General features: G+C 39.3%; 1 protein-coding gene across 3 annotated transcripts in view; it reads right to left on the reverse strand.

Annotated features, from left to right (window-relative positions):
• Positions 1–494: 494 nt before the first annotated feature.
• GPSM2 (G protein signaling modulator 2) overlaps positions 495–24520 on the reverse strand; it is a 62741-nt gene continuing 38715 nt past the window's right edge. For 2 of the 3 annotated variants that reach the window (XM_047785140.1, XM_047785139.1), the window contains 5 exons: positions 21635–21705; positions 19505–19681; positions 14037–14193; positions 12667–12884; positions 495–723 (listed from right to left, as the gene is read on the reverse strand). In XM_047785140.1, coding sequence (XP_047641096.1) covers positions 496–723; positions 12667–12884; positions 14037–14193; positions 19505–19681; positions 21635–21705 — 851 coding nt within the window. In that variant the 3' untranslated portion in view covers position 495. Of the gene's footprint in view, positions 724–12666; positions 12885–13180; positions 13309–14036; positions 14194–19504; positions 19682–21634; positions 21706–24520 lie in introns of those variants that run through there. The other variant, XM_047785141.1, reaches the window with a different exon arrangement.

The following is a 24520-nucleotide window of genomic DNA, read 5'->3' on the forward strand; positions in this document are numbered from 1 at the left end:
AAATACCTAACTTTTTTAATAGTCTATATAATTTTTTACACATTGGTCAAGTACATTATTTTCTGAAACTAATTTCTCACTACATCCATGGTTAAGTGTAAAAAAAAATGCCATGGTCAGTTAAGAGTAAAAAATACTAGCTCAGCAAGAGGATTAAATTCTGGTCTAGATTCATTTAGCTTCCTACGTTACAAATACCAGGTCAAGGAACATAACAAGCTGCCAACGAACAGAATCCCAAGCAGTAATCACGGAAAGTTGATGAAGCACCTTTTAAGACACCCACACCCTGAAACAAGCGAGTGTCCAGAGGAATGTTAATTAATACAGTACTAATAAAGGTTAAATATTTACATCACGCTAAAAACATTTTAAACTGGAGCACAGTGCTATAATTTCTCCTTTTAAGGAAAAAAGGATTGGATTTCCCTGCAGTATTCTGAAAGGAAATAAGGTCGCTTTAAAAAACTATATTCATAGTGATTAGTGGTTGGCTTATTTTTTTCCTGAATTTTTAAGTTCCAACAAAGCATTACTCTGCAAAAGGTCCTTTAGCCCAAGTTCAGTGTCTCTGTTTTGATCTTTTTGTAGAAGAACTCTCTGTTCATCCATTCTTTTTGCCTGAGACCGTAAAATAAGGCTGAAGAAGTCGTCATCCGGTACTGTCGGTCCCTTTGTGGCAGCAGGTGGTGGTGCACATCTTTGATCATCTAATCGGGAGCCCTGCAAATGTACAAGGACGAGATTAAGACACAAATACTGCAGGGAAGGAGAGCACCAGGTATGTCAGTCTGGCCTTTACAACAGGGAAGTGGAGCTTTAAGCCTCGATTGCCGCTTAGAAATTTTTACTTCCCAGTCTTTAGACCTGAAACCTAGTAGGCTCTTTTCTTTGAAATAACTTCTATAACCAGAATAGAAGTATTACGTAGATGCAGAGCCACAGATTGATGACTTGGGTAAGGTGAGTTAAGACACAAAGGCACCTGTGTGCAAGATTAGCCCAAAAGGCGTCAAATACAACTTACCAGCTCCTTAGGAATATAATGCGAGGTACAAACCCCCTAGATCACTACCTTATAAGTGCTGTCTTCAGCCAAGCATCAGCAACTGTAACCTGCTGCCCAATGGTTTTGTTAATAGTGTGTCATTTTCACTTCAACACCATGCTCATTTGTTTACGAACTGTGTGTGGCTCTTTGCCCACGACAGTGGCAGAGTTGAGCAGTTGTAACAAAGGCCATGGGGCCTCAAAAGCCTAAAATAATTTTCTCTCCGGCCCTGACAGAAAAAAGTCTGCCTACCCCTGTCTTACGCATTTTAAATCTGTTAAGGAAATAGCCCAGAATTTTTCCCTCAAGTTCTAACTTATTTTAGAAGTGCGTTAGAGATGTTTATGATCAAATGAAAGATAAAAGCACTTAAAAGTTACGGTGTAGACACAGCATAGTGGCTGGTATTCTAGCTCACAGCACTCGGTGCAGCCGAGCGCTCGCTGCGACACTAGGTGCCGCGCACTGACGTGCCTCCACACACTCCCGTGGTTCACTCATCACCTCTGCTGACTCAATTCTTAGTCATTTCACTGTCCTCTGATTCATCCAACAGCAGGCACTTCAGTCCCTAGCCCTCCTCTCCTCCGGTGTTCTCTTCCTTACCCTCTGCCGCATCCATTAGCTCTCAGTCAGAGGCCAGACAGCCACTCTCAGTACTGGCACCATCTTTGAAATCGTGACTTGAAATATCCCACGTTGACCACTGACTTGTATGCTCCCTAGTGCTCGCCTCCAGTAAAACATTTTTTTTAAAAACTAAGGTAAAATAAACATACAATTGACCACTTTAACCACGAGTAAGTGTACACTTCAATATCAAGTACATTCAAAGTGTTGTGGAGTCATCACCACCATCCGACTCCAGAGCTTTCTTCACCTTGCAAGATGGCAACTCTGAATCTTAAACAACTCCCTTCCCCCCCCTCCAATCTCTGCAACACCCATTCTACTCAATTGGACCACTGTAAGTAACTTATGAATGGAATCATACAGTGTTTGTCTTCTTGTGACTGTTTATTTCTCAGCATAACGTCTTTAAGTTTCATTCACGTTGTAACATGGTGTTTTTTGTTTGTTTGTTTGTTTTTGGTCTTTTTGCTATTTTTTTGGGCCACTCCCGTGGCATATGGAGGTTCCCAGGCTAGGGGTCTAATCGGAGCTGTAGCTGCCGGCCTACGCCAGAGCCACAGCAACGCGGGATCCGAGCCACATCTGCAACCTACACCACAGCTCACGGCAACGCCGGATCCTTAACCCACTGAGCAAGGGCAGGGATCGAACCCGAGACCTCATGGTTCCTAGTCGGATTCGTTAACCGCTGCGCGCGCCATGACGGGAACTCCCGTAACGTGTTTTTAAGGCTGAAAATATTCCACTGTCTATGCACACCACATCGTGTTTATCCATTCATCTTTCTGCGGACATTTGGGTTGCTTCCACCTTTTGGCTGCTGTGAATAATGCTACTAGCATATGGGTGTACAATATCTGTTCGTGTCTCTGCTTTCCGTCACACCCAGAAATGGAACTGCTGAATCATATGATGAGTCTATTTCTAATTTTTTGAGGAAGTGTAACACTGTTTTCCATAGGAGCTGCACCATTTTATATTCTCACTGCTGTGCACAAGGGTTCCAGTTTCTCCATATCCACACCAACATTTGCTATTTTCTGTGTTTTGTTTGTTTCGATAGAAGCCATTCTGATGGGTGTGAAGTGGTCTCTCATTGTGGGTTTTGATTTGCATTTCTCTAGTAATGTGTGGTGTCAAGCATCTTTTCCTGTGCTTATTGGCTATTTGAATATCCTCTTTGGAGAAGTATCTATTTGGTGTTTTTTTGTTTGTTTTTGGTTTTTTTTGCTATTTCTAGGGCCGCATATGCAGGTTCCCAGGCTAGGGGTCGAATTGGAGCTGTAGCCGCCGGCCTATGCCAGAGCCACAGCAACACGGGATCCGAGCCGCGTCTGCAGCCTACACCACAGTTCACGGCAATGCCAGATCCTTAACCCACTGAGCAAGGCCAGGGATCGAACCCACAACCTCATGGTTTCTAGTCGGATTCGCTAACCACTGAGCCACAACGGGAACTCCCTATTTGGGTTCTTTAACTATTTCTGAATCAGGTTTTTTGTTGTTGTTGAGCTGTTGCTCTCTATATTATGGATTCATCTTTATCAGTTACATGATTTGTAAGTATTTTGGAAAAATACTTTGTTGATAGTGTCCTTTGATGCACAAAAGTCTTAAATTTTCATGAAGTCCAATTTGTCTTTTGTTGCCTGTGCCTTTGTCATAACCAAGAAATCATTGCCAAATTCAAAGTCATGAAGCTTTTCCCGTAAGTTTTCTTCCAAGAGTTAAATAGTGTTTTAGCTCCCATATTTAGATCCACTTTGAGTTATTTTTGGTACATGGTACTAGGTAAAGGTCCAGCTTCATTCTCTGGTGTGTGGATATCCAGTTTTCCCAGCATAAACTGTTGATGACTTCCTTCCACGATGAATGGACTTGGTGCCCACTGAAAACTGACCATATATGAGAGTGTTTATTTCTGGGCTGTCTATTCAATTTCATCTGTCATTGATGTTTCATTATGCTGATATCACACTGTTTTGATACTGTAGATTAGTAGTAAATTTGAAATCAGGAAGTGTGAGTCCTCCAACTTTGTTCTTCTTGTTCAGTATTGTTTTGGCTCTTCGGGTTTTCTTCAGATTCCACATGAATCTAAGGATGGATTTTTTTTTTTTCCTGTAAAAAAGCTTCATTGAAATTTTGATAGGGATTGCACTGAATGTGTATATTACACTTGGTGGTACTGACTTTTTAAACAATATTACGTCTTCTAATCTATGAACATGGGATTTATGTCATCTTAAATTTCTTTCAGAAATATTTTGTAGTTTTCATTGCATAACTCTTTTACCTTCTCGGCTAATTCCTAAGTATTTTTATTCTCTTTGATGCTTTTGTAAGTGGAATTGGTTTTTTAATTTCCTTTTTGGACTGTTATTATTAGTGTATAGAAACACAACTGATTTTGGACGTTGGTTTTCTAAATGCTGATTTTTCTTAGTTCTAACTGTGTGTGTGTAAGAGAGAGAGAGAGAGAGAAATCTTTAGGATTTTATACATATAAGACCTGTGGTCTCTAAAAGATAATTTTACTTCTTTTTTTTCCAATTTGGATGCCTTTTGTTTCTTTTTCTTGCCTAATTGGCTGCAACTTCCAGGACTATGTTGAATATAAATGGCCAAGTGAGGCATCCATGTCTTGTTCCTGATCTTAAAGAAAGCTTTCAGTCTTTCACCACTGTGTATGATGACAGCTGTGGGTATATTTCATAAATGATTTTTATTATGTCATGGTGGTTTCCTACTTTCCTACTTTGTTTTCTTTTTAAATCATGAAAATGTACTGAATTTTGTTGAATGCTTTTTCTTTATCAATTAAGATGTGTGTATCTAGCTTGTTAGCATACAATCATTCATAGCCTTCTCCTAGAATTTTTTATTTCTGTAGAATTGGTAGTTTCTAATTTTAGTAATTTCATTTCTAATTTTAGTAATTTGAGCCTTCTCTTTTTCTTAGTATAGCTAAAAGTTTGTCAATTTTAGGGATCTTTTAAAAAAATGAACATGTGGGAGTTCCCGTCGTGGTGCAGTGGTTGGCGAATCCGACTAGGAACCATGAGGTTGCTGGTTCGGTCCCTGCCCTTGCTCAGTGAGTTGAGGATCTGGCATTGCCGTGATGTAGGTCGCAGACGCGGCTCGGATCCCACGTTGCTGTGGCTCTGGCGTAGGCCGGCGGCTGCAGCTCTGATTGGACCCCTAGCCTGGGAACCTCCATATGCTGCGGGAGTGGCCCTAGAAAAGGCAAAAAGACAAAAAAAAATTGGAAGGAAATTAAGGTTAACTATTAAACTGGCCTTCTTCACACATTTGCCTTCAATAATTCTGGGAAAAAAAAATGAACATGTGAATTTGATCACTTTCTCTGTTTTTCTGTTCTCTATTTTATGTCTCTACTCTTTATTATTTCCTTCTTTCTGCTAGTTTTAGGTTTAGTTTGTCGTTCTTTTTCTAGTTCCTTAAGTTGTAAGGTTAGGCTGTTGATTTGCATGCTTGATTCTTTTATAATATAAGCGTTTATAGCTATAGATTTCCTGAACACTGCCTTCACTGCATCCTGTAAACTGTGTAATTGCACGTTTAGTAAATTGTGTTCTCATTTCCATTAGTTTCTAGGTATTTTCCAATTTCCCTTTTGATTTCTTCCTTGACCCATTGGTTGTTTAACTTCCACAAATTTGTGAATTTTCTAGTTTTCCTTCTGTTGCTGCTAACTTGATCCCCTTGTAGTTGGAGAAGATACTCTGTATGATATCTACCATTTAAAATCTGTTGAGACTTAATTTGTGGCCTAACAAATGGTCGTCTTGGAGAATGTCCCATAAACACTTGAGAATGTGTATTCTGTTATTGTTGTGTATGTTCTAATCTGTTAGATCTAGTTGGTTTATTGGGTTGTTAAAATCCTCTCTCTTCTTTCTTCTGCCTGGGTGTCCTATCCATTACAGAGCATGGGGCTTGAAGTCTCCAACTATTATTGTAAAAACTTCATTTGCTTTGTATATGTTGATGGTGTCTAAGTATCTTCAGTGTTTCTTGAACCCACTGAGACCACTGCACTTTTCACTTTCACACTTTTTCTTACTTCCCTTCTTATATACAGCCTAGGTTCCAAAGTCTGTTATGAAAATCACTCCCTGGCATTTTTCTCCTGCTCTATCCTATTCTCCTGGCAATACCAACCTTGATTAAATTTTTCTATCTGCCTCCTTAAGCAGCTGGTTATGACTGGAGAAATAGATAACTGCACTGACCAGCCTTAGTTCCGTGACCATGAGCTATAAAGTGAGTCCACAAGCACAACTCAGCAAGCCTGTTTTCTCTGGTCAGTAAGCTTTTGGTTTCTCCTAAGTTGACTATTTCACTTTTTTTCCCATAATTATAATGCTCCAATCCTAATCTCGGCTAAATGCCTCTACTTGTTTTTTGTTTTGTTTTGTCTTTTTAGGGCTGTACCCGCGGCATGTGGAGGTTCCCAGGCTAGGGGTCTAATCGGAGCTACAGCTGCTAGCACAGCCACAGCAACACCCAGATCCTAAACCCACTGGGCGAGGCCAGGGATCGAACCCGAAACCTCATGGTTCCTAGTCAGATTCGTTTCCACTGCTCCACGATGGGAACTCCTCACTTGTTTTTTTTAACCTTTTTTAAAAAATTGAAGTATAGTTGATTTACAATGTGTTAAGTTTCTAGTGTACAACAAAGTGATTCAGTTACACATACATATTCTTTTTCCTGTTCTTTTCCATTATGGTTTATTACAAGATATGAACATAGTTCCCTGTGCTATACGGTAGGACCTTGTTGTTATCTATTTTGTGAGCAGTACTTGGTGTCTGCTAATCCTAAACTCCTAGTTTACCCCTCCCCCACCCTTGCCCCTTTGGTAACCATACCTTTGTTTTCTGTGTCTGTGAGTCTGTTTTCTGTTTTGTAAGTTCATTTGTGTCATATTTTAGATTTTACAAATAAGTGATATCAAATGATATTTGCCTTTCACTGGTTTGATAATCACTTAGTATGATAATCTCTAGGTCCCCATCCATGTTGCTACAGATGGAATCATTTCCTTCTTTTTTATGGCTGAATAGTACACACACACACACCACATCTTCGTTATCCATTCATCTGTTGACAGACATTTAGCTTGATTCCATGTCTTCCACTACTACTGTAAATAGTGCTGCTATGAATACTGGGGTGTATGTATCTTATGAATTAATGGTTTTCTCTGGATAGATGTCCAGGAATAGTTTTGCTGGAACATATGGTAACTCATTTTTCGCTTTTCTAAGGAACCTCCATACTGTTTTCCACAGTGGCTGCACCAGTTTACATTTCCACCAACAGTGTAAGAGGGTTCCCTTTCTCCACATCTTCTCCAGCATTTACTATTTGTAGGTTTTTTAATGATGGCCATTCTGACTGGTGGGAAGTGATACCTCATTGCAGTTTAAAAAAATTTTTTTTAAATTATAGTTGATTTACAATGCTCTGTCAATGTCTGCTGTACAGCAAAGTGACCCAGTCATACATACATAGATATACTCTTTTTCTCATATTATCCTCCATCATGTTCTATCCCAAGTGATTGGATACAGTTCTCTGTGCCATACAGCAGGACCTCAGTGTTTATCCATTCTAAACGTAAGAGTTTGCATCTGCTAACCCCAAACTCCCAGTCCCTCCTCCTCTCCCTCCCCCTTGGCAACCACAAGTCTGCTCTCCATGTCTGTGAGTCTGTTTCTCTTTGGTAGATAGGTTCATCTGTGCCGTATTTCAGATTCCACACGTTAAGTGCTATCATACGGTATTTGTCCTTCTCTTTCTGACTTAACTTCACTTAGTATGAGACCCTCCAGTTCCATCCATATTGCTACAAATGACATTATTTTGTTCTTTTTTTTATAGCTGAATAGTAGTTCATTTGTGTATATGTACCACATCTTCTTAATCCAATCATCTGTTGATGGACACTTAGTTTGTCTCCATATCTTGGCTATTGTGAATAGTGCTGCACTGAACACGGGGTACATGGTATCTTTTTGAATAATAGTTTTGTCTGGATATATGTCCAGGAGTGGGATGCTGGATGGATCATTCTATATGTAGTTTTCTGAGGAACCTCCATACTGTTTTCCATAGTGGCTGTACCAATCTACATTCCCACCAACAGTGTAGGAGGGTACTCTTTTCTCCATACCCTCTCCAGCATTTGTTATTTATGGTCTTATTAATGATGGCCATTCCAATCCGTGTGTGTAGTTTTGATTTGCATTTCTATAATAATTAGCAATCTTGAGCATTTTTTCATGTGCCTGTTGCCCATCCATCTGTCTTTGGAGAAATGCCTAGGTCTTCTGCCCATTTTTCAATTGCATTGTTTTTTTGCTGTTGAGTTGTATGCATTGTTTGCTTAATTTGGAGACTAAGCCCTTGTTGGTTGCATAATTTCTAACTATTTCCTACCATTCCATAGGGTTATCTTTTCATTTTTTTTTATGGTTTCCTTTGCTGTGCCACTGCTTGTAAGTTTGATTAGGTCCCACTGGGTTTTTTTGTTTGTTTGTTTTTATTTCCTTGGGTGACTGACCTGAGAAAACATTTGTAAAGCTGGTGTCAGAAAATGTTTTTTGCCTATGTACTCTATGGAAGTTCCCAGGCTAGGGGTCAAACTGGAGCTGCAGTGCCAGCCTTCACCACAGCCATAGCTACATGGGAGCCAAGCCGTGTCTGCAATCTATACCACAGCTCACAGCAACCCTGGATCCTTAATCCACTCAGCCAGGCCAGGGACCAAACCCGCATCCTCATGGTTACTAGTCAGGTTCGTAACCCACCGAGCCACAACCAGAACTCCCAATGGTGTCTTGTTTTACGTTTAAGTCTTTAAGCCATTTTGAGTTTATTTGTGTGCATGGTGTGACGGCCTGTTCTAGTCTGATTGATGTACATGCAGCTGTCCAGTTTTCCCAGCACTGCTTGCTGAAGAGACCTTTTTTTCTGTTTTATATTCTTGCCTCCCTTTTTTTTTTTTTTAAAGAATCTTTGACTGTAGGTATCTAGGTTTATTTCTGGGGTCTCTGTTCTGTTCCATTGAGCTGTAGGTCTGTTTTTGTACCAGTACCACACTGTCTTGATTACTGTAGCTTGGTAATATCGCCTGAAGTCTGGGAGAGTTATGCCTCCTGCTTGTTTTTTTCCCCTCAGGACTGCCTTGGCAATTCTGGGTCTTTTATGGTTCCATATAAATTTTTAGTTCTGTGAAAAATGTCATGGGTAATTGATAGGGATCTATAGATTGTTTTGGGTACTATGGCTGTTTTAACAATATTAATTTTTCCAATCCAGGCGCATGGGCTATCTTTCCAATTCTTTAAATCCTCTTTAATTTCCTTGATTAATGTTTCATCGTTTGCAGCATATAAGTCTTTTCAAGTAGTTTTTGTGTGGCGTTCTTAGGGTTTTCTATATATAGTACATGTCATCTGCATGGAGTGACAATTTTACCTCTTCTCTTCCAATTTGGATACATTTTATTATTTTTTTTCCTCTTACTGCCATGGCTAGGGCTTCCAATATGATGCTGAATTAAAATGATGAGAATGGGCATCCTTGTTCCAGATTTTAGTGGGAAGACTTTCAGCTTTTTTCCATTGAGTATTATATTGACTGTGGGTTTGTCATAAATGGCTTTTATGATGTTGATATGTTCCCTTCATACCCACTTTGGTACAAGTGTTTTTTTTAAATTATGAATGGATGTTGAATTTTGTCAGATGCTTTTTCTGCATCTATTTTTTTTTTGTCTTTTTGCCATTTCTTTGGGCCGCTCCTGTGGCATATGGAGGTTCCCAGGCTAGGGGTCGAATCGGAGCTGTAGCTGCCAGCCTACGCCAGAGCCACAGCAACGCAGGATCCGAGCCGTGTCTGCAACCTACACCACAGCTCACGGCAATGCCAGATCCTTAACCCACTGAGCAAGGGCAGGGATCGAACCTGCAACCTCATGGTTCCTAGTCGGGTTCGTTAACCACTGCGCCACGATGGGAACTCCTGCATCTATTGAGATAATTATGTGGATTCTGACTTTTCTTTTGTTAATGGGGTATATGACATCAATTGAACCATCCTTGTGAACGTGGGATGAATCCTACTTGGTTGTGGTGTATGATCTTTTTTATGTGTTGTTGGATTCAGTTGGATAAAATTTTGTTGAGAATGTTTATGTCTATATTCATTAAAGATACTGGCCTATAATTTTCTTTTTTGGTAGTATCTTTGTCTGGTTTTGGTATTAACATGATGGTGGCTTCACAGAATGTCTTTGGGAGTGTTCCTTCTTCAATCTTTTGGAAAAGTTTAAGAAGAATGGGTATAAGTTCCTTGTATGTTAGATAGAATTTGCATGTGAAGCTATCTGGAATAAAACACCTAGGAATCAAACTACCTAAGGAGGGAAAAGACCTGTACTTCAAAAACTATTAAGATGCTGATAAAAAAAACCGAAGATGACACAGACAGAATGAAAACCATGTTCTTGGATTGGAGGAATCAATGTTAAAATGACTATACTACACAAGGCAATCTACACATTCAGTGCAATCCCTATCAAATTACCAGTAGCATTTTTCACAGACTTAGAACAAAACATTTTTAAAATTTGTATGGAAACACAAAAGACTCCAAATAGCCAAAGCAATCTTGAGAAAGAAAAACGAAGCTGGAGAAATTAGGGTACCTGACTTCAGACTATGCTACAAAGCTACAGTAATCAAAACAGTATGGTACTAGCACAAAAGTTGACATACAGATCAATGGAACAGGATAGAAAGTCCTTATCTATTCTTTAATTTCTTCCCAGGGCTTTAATACCAGATACAAGCTCTTGACTCTTATAGTTACTTCTCTGTTGGGCTCCAGATTTTTCTTTTATTTTTGCTTTTTAGGGCTGCCCCTGTGGCATATGGAAGTTCCCAGGCTAAGGGCTGAATCAGAACCATAGCTGTCAGGCTATAGCACAGCAATGCAGGATCTGAGCCACATCTGTCGGACTTTTGATTACTATAGCTTTGTAGCACAGCTCATGGCAACATCAGATACCTGACCCACCAAGTGAGGCCAGGGATCAAACTCGCATCCTCATGGATACTAGCTGGATTTTTTTTTTTGCTGCACCACAACGGGAACTCCCAGATTTTTATTTTAACAGTGCCCATTCCACTTGAAATGTCTAAGTACCCCAAATTTCCCCTAGTCTTCTCCATTTCAGTAAATGACATTATCCATTTACTCAGTTATTCAAGCCAAAAAGATAGGAATCACCCTTGATTCTCCCCTCCATCCAGTTTACTAATAACTCTTGCCAACCAACCATAATTTCAAAGTATATCCCTCTTCTGACCACTTCTTATCTATCACCACTCACACCACACTAGTTCAAGTACCAGTATTTTTTGCCTGGTTACCACGTTAGCTGCTTTTCCTACTAGCACCCTGTGCCACTCCATCCTCTCAACAGTCGCCAGGATGATCTCCCAGAACCCTCCAATGTCTTGCTATCAACACCTGGAACTCAAGACCTCATCATGACCTACAGGCGCCTATGTGCTTTAGGCCCTGACAGCTTGACCATCCTGTCCCCCTTCCTCTACCCTTTACTCACTCTACACCTGTCACCCTGGCCACCATGCCATTCCTTTGAACCTGCTAAAACTCCATATCTCACAGGGGACCTGCTGTGTCTGCAGGTACTGCTCTTTCAGGAAATATTCACATAGCTGACCAGGTTACCTCATTCTGGCCTCTGTTCAAGTGTCAATCCAGAAAGGTCTTCTCTGACCACCACGTCTAAAACAGACACTCCTTTAGACACAACCATTACCACCCCTGGTTATTCATTACCTCTTTATCTTGCCCCCCCCCCCTTTTTTTTTTTGCCTTTTCTTGAGCTGCTCCTGCAGCATATGGAGGTTCCCAGGCTAGGGGTCTAATGGGAGCTGTAGCCACCGGCCTACACCACAGCCACAGCAATGCGGGATCTGAGCCACATCTGCGACCCACACCACAGCTCATGGCAACGCCATGTCCTTAACCCACTGAGCAAGGCCAGGGATCAAACCTGCAACCTCACAGTTCCTAGTCGGAGCTGTTACCACTGCGCCATGATGGGTACTCCCTCTTTATCTTGCTTTAATTTTCCTTATCACAGGTATCAGTACCTGACACATACTACCTACCTACCTGTGTATCTATAAACACTATCTTATAACATACATGCTCTTACTCATTGTCTCTCCCATTGAAGTGTAGTCCTTGAAAAAGCAGTGTATCCCCAAAGTCTAGAATAGTGTCTGGAACATAACAGGTGTTCATAATTTTTTTGTTGAATGAATGAGAGGAAGGTAGTAGCTATCACCATCTCATTTTTGTATAAATGAGAAAACTGAGACATAATAGGGTCAGGCACAGGAAATGTCTCCTTTTAGTGAAAATAAGCATTTTTCTCGTGGCCCTGTCCAAGCCATTTGAGACATTCCTTACCCACTGTGGCTAATAATTATTAAAACAGCTAAAATATGAGAGCTATGTCGATACATACATTCCTCCCAAATGGTAAGTGTCTGCGCAGGGCCCCAGGGGGACTTGCTACAAATGAATCACAGGTTTCTCCTGATGCTAACCTGAAATTCAGAAAAGAGGGGCTCTTTCCTACTAGCCACCTGAACACCACAGCTCAGAGGGAGACCTCAGCAACATCTCAGCTCACTAGCTGGAAGGAACACAAAGAAGCTTCCACAAGGGAGCTACAGTGTCCCCCAGATCCCTGAATAATCAACTGATTGCCTCCCTAATAACAAATGAACCTTTCCCAAGTTAGAATCCTGCCAAAATACTGAATACTGTATAACACAGGATACTGCCAAAGCTCTCAACAACATCTGAGCCACATACAGAATGACAAAAATAGGGAGACATACCTGACATTTTACAAGGATGTCAAAGAAATCTTCGTCAGGCTCTTTGCTGTCCTTAGTCATCAGGTGGCCAAGTAGTGACTGATTGTTGTTTTGCGTCAGACGAAGTCCTGGCAAGTTACTGAAACTGGCCCTCTGGTCATCCAGACGGCGGCTCTGTGAGCTGGCGAGAAGGTCTAAAAACTCATCTGTGTTGGGGGACACCACGGAAGCAGAGGGCGCTAGGAATGGAGAAAAAATCCAAACATCACAAACAATTTATTATATTCACGTAATTCCCTTCTGCCTTGTTCAGTCCCCACACCCTCCCTGCCTTCCTGCTTTAGCTCTGTCACTGAGAGTCACTGCTAGGCTGGGGCCAGACTGGATGGGTGGGGAGGGAAGAATGAATTGTGGCTTCAGATGGTCCTGCAGTCATTTTTTGACTGTATTTCCCTTTATCTAATGCCACTCAATATCTAACTCTCCAAGATATGGGGCTGGAATTCAGAGGGTAAATAGTTTTTCTTACATAATTTCTTCAACCACGATGAACAGGATAGTAGTTTTAGTCCGTGCCCTAGATAGGACATTTAGCTAACTAAATTTAGAGTTAAGTGCTGCTGGCAAGTCTTGGTGGACAGCAGAGGAAGTCTTCAGGTACCTCTAAAAAAAAGAAAAATTGAAGTAGCCCATTTTAGATCTTTCTAAGGCTCAGGCAAGCCTTAGCTTCAACCAAAGCCATGGGTTTCTCTTCAGTCCCTCTTGGCTTTTCTTTTTTCTGTTTTTTTCCTTTTCGGGGCCACACCTGCAGCATATGGAAGTTCCCAGGTTAAGGGTCGAATCAGAGCTAGAGCTGTCCGCCTACACCACAGCCACAGCAATGCCAGATACGACCTGTGTCTGTGATCTATACCACAGCTCACACAATGCTGGATCTTTAACCCACTGACCTAGGTTCAGGGATCAAACCCACATCCTCATGGGCACTAGTTGGGTTCATAACTTGCTGAGCCCCAACAGGAACAACTCAGCTTTTCTTTTTTAATCCTCATATGAAGCATATGCATTTTATATGTAATCATAAGGTTTGCAGAATGGTAATTTTTTCTCATTTTTATTTTTTAAAGTTAGATTTTTTTTTCCCAACCCCCTAGGAAACTTGGGGGACAATATGATACAGTTATTTGAAAGTGCACTGGGCTAGAAATACAGGTGAATTTAGGGCAAATGAAACAAAACCTGTTTTAAACTGTACAAATACCAGCATTTCAGCTATACCTGGATTCAAGTTCATTTACTGTACCTCCTATAATGAGAAGTAAATTCCCAGAAACAAATCACAAGAATATCAAAGGGAATGTTAAAATGTGCGAAAGGCACAGATAACTTACTTTTTAGCATCATTCTGGGGGGAGTGGAAGAAGCTGCTGTAGAAGCTGATCCAGAGTTCTTTTCTTGTAAGCAGCACCTCTGATCATCCATCCGATTGCTTTGAAATCGGCTTAACAGGTCAAAGAACCCTTCATCTCCAATAGTATCTGCACTGATCTAAAATATTGAGATAAAAATCTAAATGTTCCAGCATTATCCTTAGATTATCAAACAGTATCATATATACCTCAAATGCAAATGGCAAAGAATGAAGATTAAAAATTGACATTTTCTTTACACAAGATGGTGATCACTTAGAAATAAAAAGTTATCTCAATCCCACCAGTAAAAAGCATTTCTCAATGAAACTAGAACACACCCTCACATCATGCACAAAAATAAACTCAAAATGGCTTAATGACTTAAACATAAGACACCATAAAACTCCTTTACGAGAACATAGCAAACAGCTGATTCTCTGACATCAACCGTACAAATGTTTTCTTAGGCCAGTTGTCCATGGCAATAGGAATAAAAACAAAAATAAACCAATGGGACCTAATCACACTTACAAGCTTTGGCACAGCAAAGGAAACCATAAAAAAGAAAGAAAAGACAACTTAAGGAATGGGAGAAAACCGTTGCAAATGATTCAACCAACAAGGGCTTAATTTCCAAGTTAAACAAACAACTTATACACCTCTTCAGCAAAAAAACAAATAACTCAATTGAAAAATGGGCAGAAGACCTAAATAGATATTTATCTAAAGATGACATATGGATGGCCGGCCAACAGGCGCATGAAAAAATGCTCAACAAATCAAAACTATAATGAGGTACCACCCCACACTGATTAGAATGGCCATCATTAGTAAGTCTACAAATAACCAATGCTAGAGAGGGTGTGGAGAAAAGACAACCTTCCTACATTGTTGGTGGGAATGTAAACTGGTGCAACCACTACGGAAAACAGTATGGAGGTTGCTCAGAAAACTAAATACAGAACTACTGGAATTCTGGTTGTGGTGCAGGGGAAACAAATCTGACTAGTATCCATGAGGAATCGGGTTCAATCCCTAGCCTCACTCAGTGGGTTGGGGATAGAGCATTACTATGAGCTGTGGTGTAGGTCACAGATGTGGCTTGGATCCCGTGTGGCTGTGTCTGTGGTGTAGGCTGGCAGCTGCAGCTCCAATTCAGTCTCTTCTAGCCTGGGAACTTCCATGTGCCACAGGTACAGCCCTTAAAAGAGAAAGAAAAAAAAAAAAAAAGAACTACCATATGATCCAGCAATCCCACTCCTGGGCATATATCTAGACAAAACTACCATTCAAAAAGATACCATGTACCCCTGTGTTCATTGCAGGACTATTCACAATAGCCAAGACATGGAAACAACCTAAATGTCCATCAACAGATGATTGGATTAAGAAGACAGTAAACACAGTAAACAGCTGATTCTCTGACATCAACCGTACAAATATACACCATGGAATACTACACAGCTGTAAAAAAGAACAACATAATGCCATTTGTAGCAACATGGATGGAACTAGAGATTCTTATGCTAAGTAAAGTAAGTCAGAAAGAGAAATGCAAATGCCGCATGATATCACTTATATGTGGAATCTAAAATATGGCACAAAGGAATTCCCGTTGTGGCTCAGCAGTAATGAACTTGACTAGTATCCATGAAGATGCAGGTTCAATCCCTGGCCTTGCTCAGTGAGTGGGTTGAGGATCCGGCATTGCCGTGAGCTGTGGTGTAGGTCACAGATGTGGCTCAGATCCCACATTGCTGTGGCTGTGGCATCAGCTGGCAGCTGAAGCTCCAATTTGATCCTCAGCCTGGGAACCTCCATATGCTGCAGGTGTGGCCCTAAAAATTAAAAAAAAAAAGGCACAAATGAACATATAGAAAAAAGCAGCAAACTCACAGACATGGACAGCAGACTTGACCTTGCAAAGGGGGGTGGGGGGAGTGGGATGTACTGAGTTCAGGGTTAACAGATGCAAACTGTTATATTTAGAATGGATAGACAATGAGATCCTACTGTATAGCACAAGGAACTCTGTCCAATCACTTGTGATGGAACATGATGAAAGATAATGAGAAAGAGAGTGTAGATGTGTGACTGGGTCATTTGCTGTATGGAAGAAACTGACAGAACAATAAAAATCAACTATAATACAAAAAAAAAAAGATAATGGGTATGCAAAATATAAACCACACAAAAAACATGGATGATTTCTAGTCATCATTTATAACTCCTGGGAGACACTAAAAGAAGAGGTGAGGTGGAGACGCAAAAATCTTACTAGGTGGGACAGATGAGAGAAGCAAGAAGAAAACATTCAGGCAAGAGCTATATTTAGGCAATCATATTGCACCTAACTTCGTAAGGTGACAGATGGTAACTAAACTTATTGTGACCATTTCATAATGTATACAAATGTTGAACTGCTATGTTGTACACCTGAAACTAATATTGTATGTCCATTATATCTCAATAAGAAAAAATTTTAACTTAAAAACAAAAAAATTGAAAGCATTTCTAAGAGTTTCCTTGTGGCTCAAGGGTTAAGGATCTGGTGTTGTCACTGCCATGGCTCGGGTTGCTGCGTGGCATGGGTTTGACCCATGGCTTGGGAACTTATGCATGCCATGGGCATGGCCAAAACTAAGCACATATTTCTAGTTATTTTTTAATTTTTGTATATTAAAAATTCTTTTTTAGCCATCCTGCAGCATGTGGAGTTCCTGGGCCAGGCATTAGATCTGAGCCGAAGTCGTGACCTAAGGTGCAGCTACGGCAATGCCAGATCCTCAACCCCCTGTGGGGGCCGGGATGGAACCTGCGTCCCAGCGCTCCTGAGACACTTCCGATCCCACTGCACCACAGTAGGAACTCCAAATCCTTGTATTTCTTAAGCTAAATAAATGTACCTCAGATTCAGGGGAATTGCTACAGATACTGAATGAATTATGTAAATATTAGTGATACAGGCATGTACCCCAGGCTTAAAGTTCAGTTCTAAGATTCTACAACAGAATTTAATCTAAGAACTGATAAACCAAGTAAGAAAGCATGTATTTTTTTCTTAGCATAGTAATTTCTAAGGTCTTTTATAATATTTAAAGATTTAAGATCCAAAAAAAATATAAACTTCAAATAAATATTTGAGACAGAGGGGTACATATTATACCTTATTTGGAAAGCTTCAAAACGAAAATCACAAATTCAATTTTTATTTTTTTTCTTTTTAGGGCTGCACCTGTGGCATATAGAAGTTCCCAGGCTAGGGGTTGAATCAGAGCTATAACTGCCAGCCTACACCACAGCCACAGCAAAGCCAGATCCTTAACCCACTGAGCAAGGCCAGGGATCTAACCTGCATCCTGATGGATACTAATCGGGTTCATTACTGCTGGCCATGACGGAACTCCCCAAATATAATGTTTAATAAAAGTAATTATTTTATTTTTCATAATGACAGTATTATAATAGAAGTACATATATACAAAATGTTGGGAGCCTTGGGAGAATGGCGTAATTCTTTGGTGAAATAGCAGCACCTTATGTGACATTTGAGTCAGTTCCTGGAGACTGAATAAATATCTGCAGGGTAAGGATGCTTCCTACTGATTAACACGCAGTTCCAAAGGTTTGCAGGTCAGGAGATAGTGAACTGAAGGGTAGGCAGGGGTGGTGAAGAGGAGGGGAAAAAGCCAAAACAAGGCATCTGTGTGACAAGCCAACAAGTTAAGACTTCTCCTTTGTGAAATGAGAGGAGCACCGGTCACAGTCAGTTTTAAGCAGTTTTATACAGAAATAGAACTAGCCCTTCCAGTGAGTTGGAGGAGTTAAAAATGCAGGAAGAGAGATCAGGTGCCTGGTCCAGAAACCTGGGTAAGAGATGAAGCAGTATATGAGAACTAAGACACAGTAGCAGAGATTTTCTTTTTTAAAAGGGAGAGGTGGTGGTTGGGACAGATCTGAGGGCTAGAGGGATTAACTAGATGTGGTCGTAGGAGAGGGAGTCTGAAACGACACCCGGGTTCTAGCTTGAATGACCGTGTAGTGTACAGGGCATCCCTCTAACTGAAATAAGGAAATAGGAGGGCTTGAGAGTGTGCAATTTTTTTTTTTTTTGGTCTTTTTGCCATTTCTTGGGCTGCACCCATGGCATATGGAGGTTCCCAGGCTAGGGGGTCGAATCAGGGCTGTAGCCACCGGCCTACACCAGAGCCACAGCAACGTGGGATCTGAGCCACGTCTGCAACCTGCACCACAGCTCACAGCAATGCCAGATCCTTAACCCGCTGAGCAAGGCCAGGGATCGAACCCACAACCTCATGGTTCCTAGTCGGATTCGTTAACCACTGCGCCACGACAGGAACTCCAAGAGTGTGCAATTTTTTAACTTGTTCAGCTTGAGGTTTGGGAATGATAAGTATGTACATAAGCTATAGTCAAGTACATTAATCACTAACAAAAAACCTTTTTTTCCACAGGGGCAAAAAACCTCTAATTCAAAGTTCTGAACATCAAAAACACATTAAGCCTCCAAATACACGAACGTTTTCAGTTGGGCTAAGTGGGCTTAGTTAAGACCCTAAGCCTTGAACAAAGGTTTGCCTTCCAGTTCTGCTCTAAATCTACAAAAATATTCCCTGGGCTATTGTTATGTACCCTGTAATTTAGTGTTTCCTTTGTTAGTCATACATGCGTAAGAACAGTGTAAAAAAAGGATAAAAATTAAGGCAAAGGACACTCACTACAAGGGTGTGGGTAGAAATGGAATGCTGAAAAGAGGACCTCAGAAATCTGTTCAAAAAATAAAAGAAAAACAATTTTTCCAAAAGTTCTCACTGCTTGAAAAATGGACTTGATAATTTTAAGTATCTGTAATTTATTTTGACATTTTTAGCAGAGTGTGGGGTAGCTAGACTAGCATTATCCCTGGTCCTTACCAGTAACCACATGGTATTTTTCAACTTCTACCTGTTTTGTTATATTTAATAACCTGATTCTTATGCCCACCTTTCATCAAAATCATTTTTAACTCTTATTATAATTTTAATAATAAATAGAAGTTGATGCTTGCAGACACTCTTCATTTTAAATTAGCATTTAAAAATCCTTGACCATCTGAATTTAATTTGTTCTGACTTCTAAGCTGAATGGAGGACAATTTCACTGGGAGACACTGCGGTGAAATAAAAAGTAGTATTTTTGCAAAAAACAGTGACCTAAAACAAAGAAATGATTCCTGTCAAAAGTAGTAGAGCAACTTATCTATGAAGAGAATAATTATAGTCTCTAGCTTTGAAGAATATAAAATAGGAAAATCCAAAAGACTTCTTTGAATACAAAGCTATTTTATATTGAATCTCTAATAATTATAAAAATCCAGTGTGAATATTAAAAAAAAATAACATGGAAATATGCGAAATGCAACACTCAAACACTTATTTTAAACATACCCTTTGAGAGCTTGGAATTCGGTGGTCAATGGAATTACTGGCATCTTGGAGAACTTTAGTGGAGGAATTCGTTTTGTATTTTTTCCCTTTCAATCTGTTGACAAAGAGGAGCTTTGCAGAAGGTTTGGCAATAAGAGGTTTTTGTTTAGCAAGAATTTCACTGTTCCAGTTTTGTACCTACAAAATTATAAGTGGAAAGGAGGACATGAAAAAAAGAATACCAAGGCTACAACCTGCCATAATGTAGTAATGGGGAGAGGGGTGGCTTAGATCTCTTAATAATTTCCTTTTTTGCCAGTATATCTCACTATTTTCAACAGCTTGTACCAAATGTATACTGTTGACTGCTCATCATCAAAATATTAAAACGGAGGCTTTAAAAACCTACAAACAAGAAAAAAGAAAACAAAGTTTGTGAAAAGCCTGTAAAAATAAACTCTGGTCAGAGAAGGAGCTGAAGTTTTATTCCTGATGTGAGTTACTTAAAAATCTGTTACAACTGGAAGTTTGGGATGTATGTAGAATTTTTAACTCTTAAAAAAAAAAATCTAAAACTATTAAAACTTTCTGATGATAAAACTACACTGAACTCTTCGACCTGATTATGAAGAAAAAAATCATCACAAAGAAGTAATTCCACTTAAACATATTTTAAATTAGAGATAAAGCTTTATCATCATTTGGCTGTTGGAAAATTACAGAGTTGAATCTGGTCAGCTTCTCATGGAATTTACTGTTAGTACCACTACAGATGTACCAAATTCATTTTGCTGCTTATCTCTAAGTTCCTACCCACTCGAAGAAGGAAAGAGACCTAAATTGACTTAAAAGATTTTTGTGTTCTGTTTTATTTTATTAAATAATCTATAGATTTAATGGATTTGAGAACCACTCAAAAGATAAGAGGTAAATATTTCAGGGACATCACAAGTCCTTCCGAAGATTAAAAAAAAAAACCCACAAAAAACTCTGTAAGAGTTCTCTGGTGGCTCAGTGGGTTAAGGATCCAGTGTTGTCCATGGGAACTTCTACATGCCATGGGTGCAGCCCCAAAATATAAAAAAGCATTTAAAAAAAAAAAAACAAAACTCTGTTTGGAATGAAAAAATGTTGGATATAAGTTCAAATCAGTCAGATACTGGTCTTATGAAGAGTATTTACATAAAAAATGTCAATATTCAAAAATAAGACTAATGACATGGAAAGATGCTGATATATTACTATGCATTATAAAATAGTAACTATAATGTGGTTGTATTAAGAAGAATGTATTCTTTTAAGAAGAAGAATTTTCCACATCAACATCCTGCATATGAAAATGCGAGATGAATAAATACCAAAATAGTGATTTTAGTTACCAGTGGGAAGTAGGATTACTGATAATTTGATTTTCCCTTTTGGAATTTTCCACAGTTGTTATAATGAACATATTCTATAAAAAGTGTTTTAAAAGAATACACCATAAAAGAATAAGAGCATACTTTAACATTGTAAAACCAAGATAACAGGACCTGGAAAAAGGCAGCCTAGATTTGTTCTTCAATAACCTTTTTCCAATTATAAAGTCCCTTCTCTGCTACTTAAAAAGGGGGGGGGGGGCTTAGAGAAGACGCATCTTGAAAAGTTATTTGTTAGTTTTAAAAAATGATTTTCAAAAAAAGAAGCTAGAAAAGCTAGTTTGAATAACTATCATTACTCTTGCCAATAAAGTTGCTGTTATTTAGTTGGAAAAAAGAAAAGCTTCCTAATTCTTTTTAGATTTTCCTATCTTAATTAAAAATACAAAGCAGTGCATGTACATGGTAAAATATTCAAACAGTTCAAAATGGTATAAAGTATCTGTCTCCTAACCCAGATGCCAACTCTTTTCCCAGAGGTAATCCCTGTTAGCAAGTGTCTTACATATTCTTCCAGAAGTGTCTTATGCATCAACAAAGGATATATATACACCAATGGCAGCACACTGTACACGTTCTTTTCACACGGTACTTTTTTTCTAATTTTGCTTAAAGGAAAATGTTCAAGGGATACCCATATAGGAAAAGACATTTAAATTATTTCATTTAAGTTAAAAGTTACTTAGATTTTTATTATAACAGTTCAAAAAATTTAAAGCGTAAAACTGCCAACCTTTTCTGGTGTTAACTTCATAAGTTCCATGTTTTCCATACTGTGTCGGCGTCCAAACTTGGGGCGTGCACCTTTGAAAAAAGTTAATTCAAATAAGCCAGGGAGCCCTTGAGACTGCAAATTCAGTATTACCATGTTAATCAAATGTGAAGTCGGCTACACCCATAGAGAAAGGGGAAACATGTATGAATGTGTATTCTTTCAGGAAGAATAATTTTCCACATCAACGACATCAAAATAGAATACACATTCCCTCTAAAATGTCCTGATGTAGGAAGTTAACATTTTGGTTGGAAGCTAACTTTGGTTACTAACAGTACCCCTCAATTTAGAACAGCCATTTGGTAATAACTGGTTTTATATGATACCGTCTCCTAAAAACAACTCAAACAAACTGTAGAGTGGTTTAAGTAAAAACATACGGAAAGCATAAGGCCTTCAATTTTGAGGTAAGAATCAAAGTAACATCCCCAATACTCTATCGTCACACTTTTCTGAGTTATCCATTTCAAGATCTCATTAGATGACAGATTTACTGCCAGTCAGGAAAAAGACGCAAAAGGATCCTCAAAAGTTTTTTCCAAAAAGCTATCATTAAACATGGAGAATTTTCATATCCATTCAATCTTTAATATTTTAAAAGGCATAAAAAATACATAACTAATACCCAGCTTAAGAAATAAACCACAACCTACGTATTAACTCCCTTTGTGTAACTCTCCCCATAACTTCCCTCTTCCTCCAGAAACTTTATATTTTCATTACATATGTATGTGTGTCTACCACTGTATAAATGGTCTCATACCATATACCATAACTTGCTTCCTTTGAGCAATCTCATGTTTGTGAGGTTCTTCCAAGCTGATATGAGTAGTTTAATTTTCATTGTGATTTTAGGACTAGGAAATTATTTATCCACTCTACTGGTGACAGATATTTAGGCTGCTTCTGATTTTTTGTCATCATGAGGGATATCACTTTGGAAATTCTGGGGAATCTCTCTTTGTGCACATGACAAACCTTTCTTTGTTCCAGTCTGGGTATCAGACGTATGTAGAGGGATTGCGGGATCACATGTCTTCAACTCTAGAACGTTGTCAGATTGCCTTTCAAGTACGCCAATTTCTACTCCCACCCACACTGCCTAAGAGTTTCTATTACCTATATCATTTCAATACTGGTATTATCAGGCCTAATTTTCACTTTCCTCTACCTCATCCGCCAGTATTACCTCACTATGGTTTTCCTTGATTAAATGAGTTAAATGCTTTCCTGTTTATGGGCTTTTTGTGTTTCTTCTGTTCATTGCTTTTGTGCATTTTTCAGTTGGATTATTTGTCCTGTTTCTGACTCATTGTTACACACTGAGGATACAAATCTTTTATGTAGGTGTGCCAAATATCCTCTCAGTCTGTGTTTTATCTCTTTATGGTTTTCTTTAATGAAGTGAATTCTTGATTTCAATGTCAATTTTCTCGTCAATGGTTTTGCTTTTGTGTTTGGAGAAATTCTTGCCTTCTCTGATACCACAAGGATATCCTCCTTTCTTTTCTGAGGTCGTACAGCATACGATTGAACAGACCAGCCACTCACTTGTGACATGAGCTTGGGCAGTTAGCTCTCTGGGATCCTGTCTTCTCATCTGTAAAGAGCAACAACACCCAGCTCCTATCTCTGGGTGATGACAAACACATCATCATCTGCAACGGGCCCCACACAATGCTGGGTAGGCAGTAAGCATGCTGCAAGGGTTAGGCTGGCTGACCATCAGCATTACTGCTTTAAATGTATCTTTCATATTTAAATCTTTAATCCTTCAGGAATGTACTTTTGTGTGAGATATTATAATTTCCATATATGCAATGAATATAAATACAGGTTTTGTGTTCCATTCTGCTGGTCTATTCGTCTCTATGCCAGTAACACACTGTCTAAAGTACTACAGCTTTTCAGTCTTTCTATCTGTAGAAAAAGTGCTTCTCATTTCTTGTTTTTCATCAGGAATGGTTTGGCTTTGAGTTCTTAGCCCTTTTTTCTTTCATACACATTCACAAATGATCTCTTCAAGTGCCACCCACCCACATACACACACACACACACACACACACACACACACACACAAAGTAATGATTTGCATGGCAGCACACTGAATTTATATCAATTTGGGAAGAACTGACAGACTTTGTAATATTTAGTTGTTTTATAGGAGCAATTACTGAGAAAAATGTGTTTAAATTTCCCCTCATGAGTCTGGATTTTCCCATTTTTCCTTTTAGTTTGGTCAGTTTTGTTTTCTGTACATTGAAGTTTTTTTTTTTTTTTTGCTATTTCTTGGGCCACTCTCATGGCATATGGAGGTTCCCAGGCTAGGGGTTGAATGGGAGCTGTAGCTGCCAGCCTACACCAGAGCCACAGCAATGCAGGATCCGAGCCGTGTCTATGACCTACACCACAGCTCACGGCAACGCCGGATCCTTAACCCACTGAGCAGGGGCAGGGATCGAACCCACAACCTCATGGTTCCCAGTCAGATTTGTTAAGCACTGAGCCACGACGGGAACTCCTGAAGCTTTGTTATTAGGCTTACTAGACACATGGAAAGTTAAGGCTTTTATCTTCCTGGTGAATTGAACTGTTAACTACTGTGAAGAGACCTTCATTTCCAACAAGGTCTTTCGCCTTAAAATACATTTTATCTGATAATAATACAGCAATTCAGCTTTTTTTTTTATTAGTTTTCCCATGATACGTCTTTTTCTATCCTTTTATTTTCAGGCTTTCTATATTCTTACACTTAGTTGGATTTTATTCTTTTACCTGTATCATACTCCTGTCCTTTAAATGGAACACTTACATTTGATAGAATTACTGATGTATTGTTGGACA

This window comes from Phacochoerus africanus, chromosome 6, assembly GCF_016906955.1.
Source record: "Phacochoerus africanus isolate WHEZ1 chromosome 6, ROS_Pafr_v1, whole genome shotgun sequence".
Lineage (NCBI taxonomy): Eukaryota > Metazoa > Chordata > Mammalia > Artiodactyla > Suidae > Phacochoerus > Phacochoerus africanus.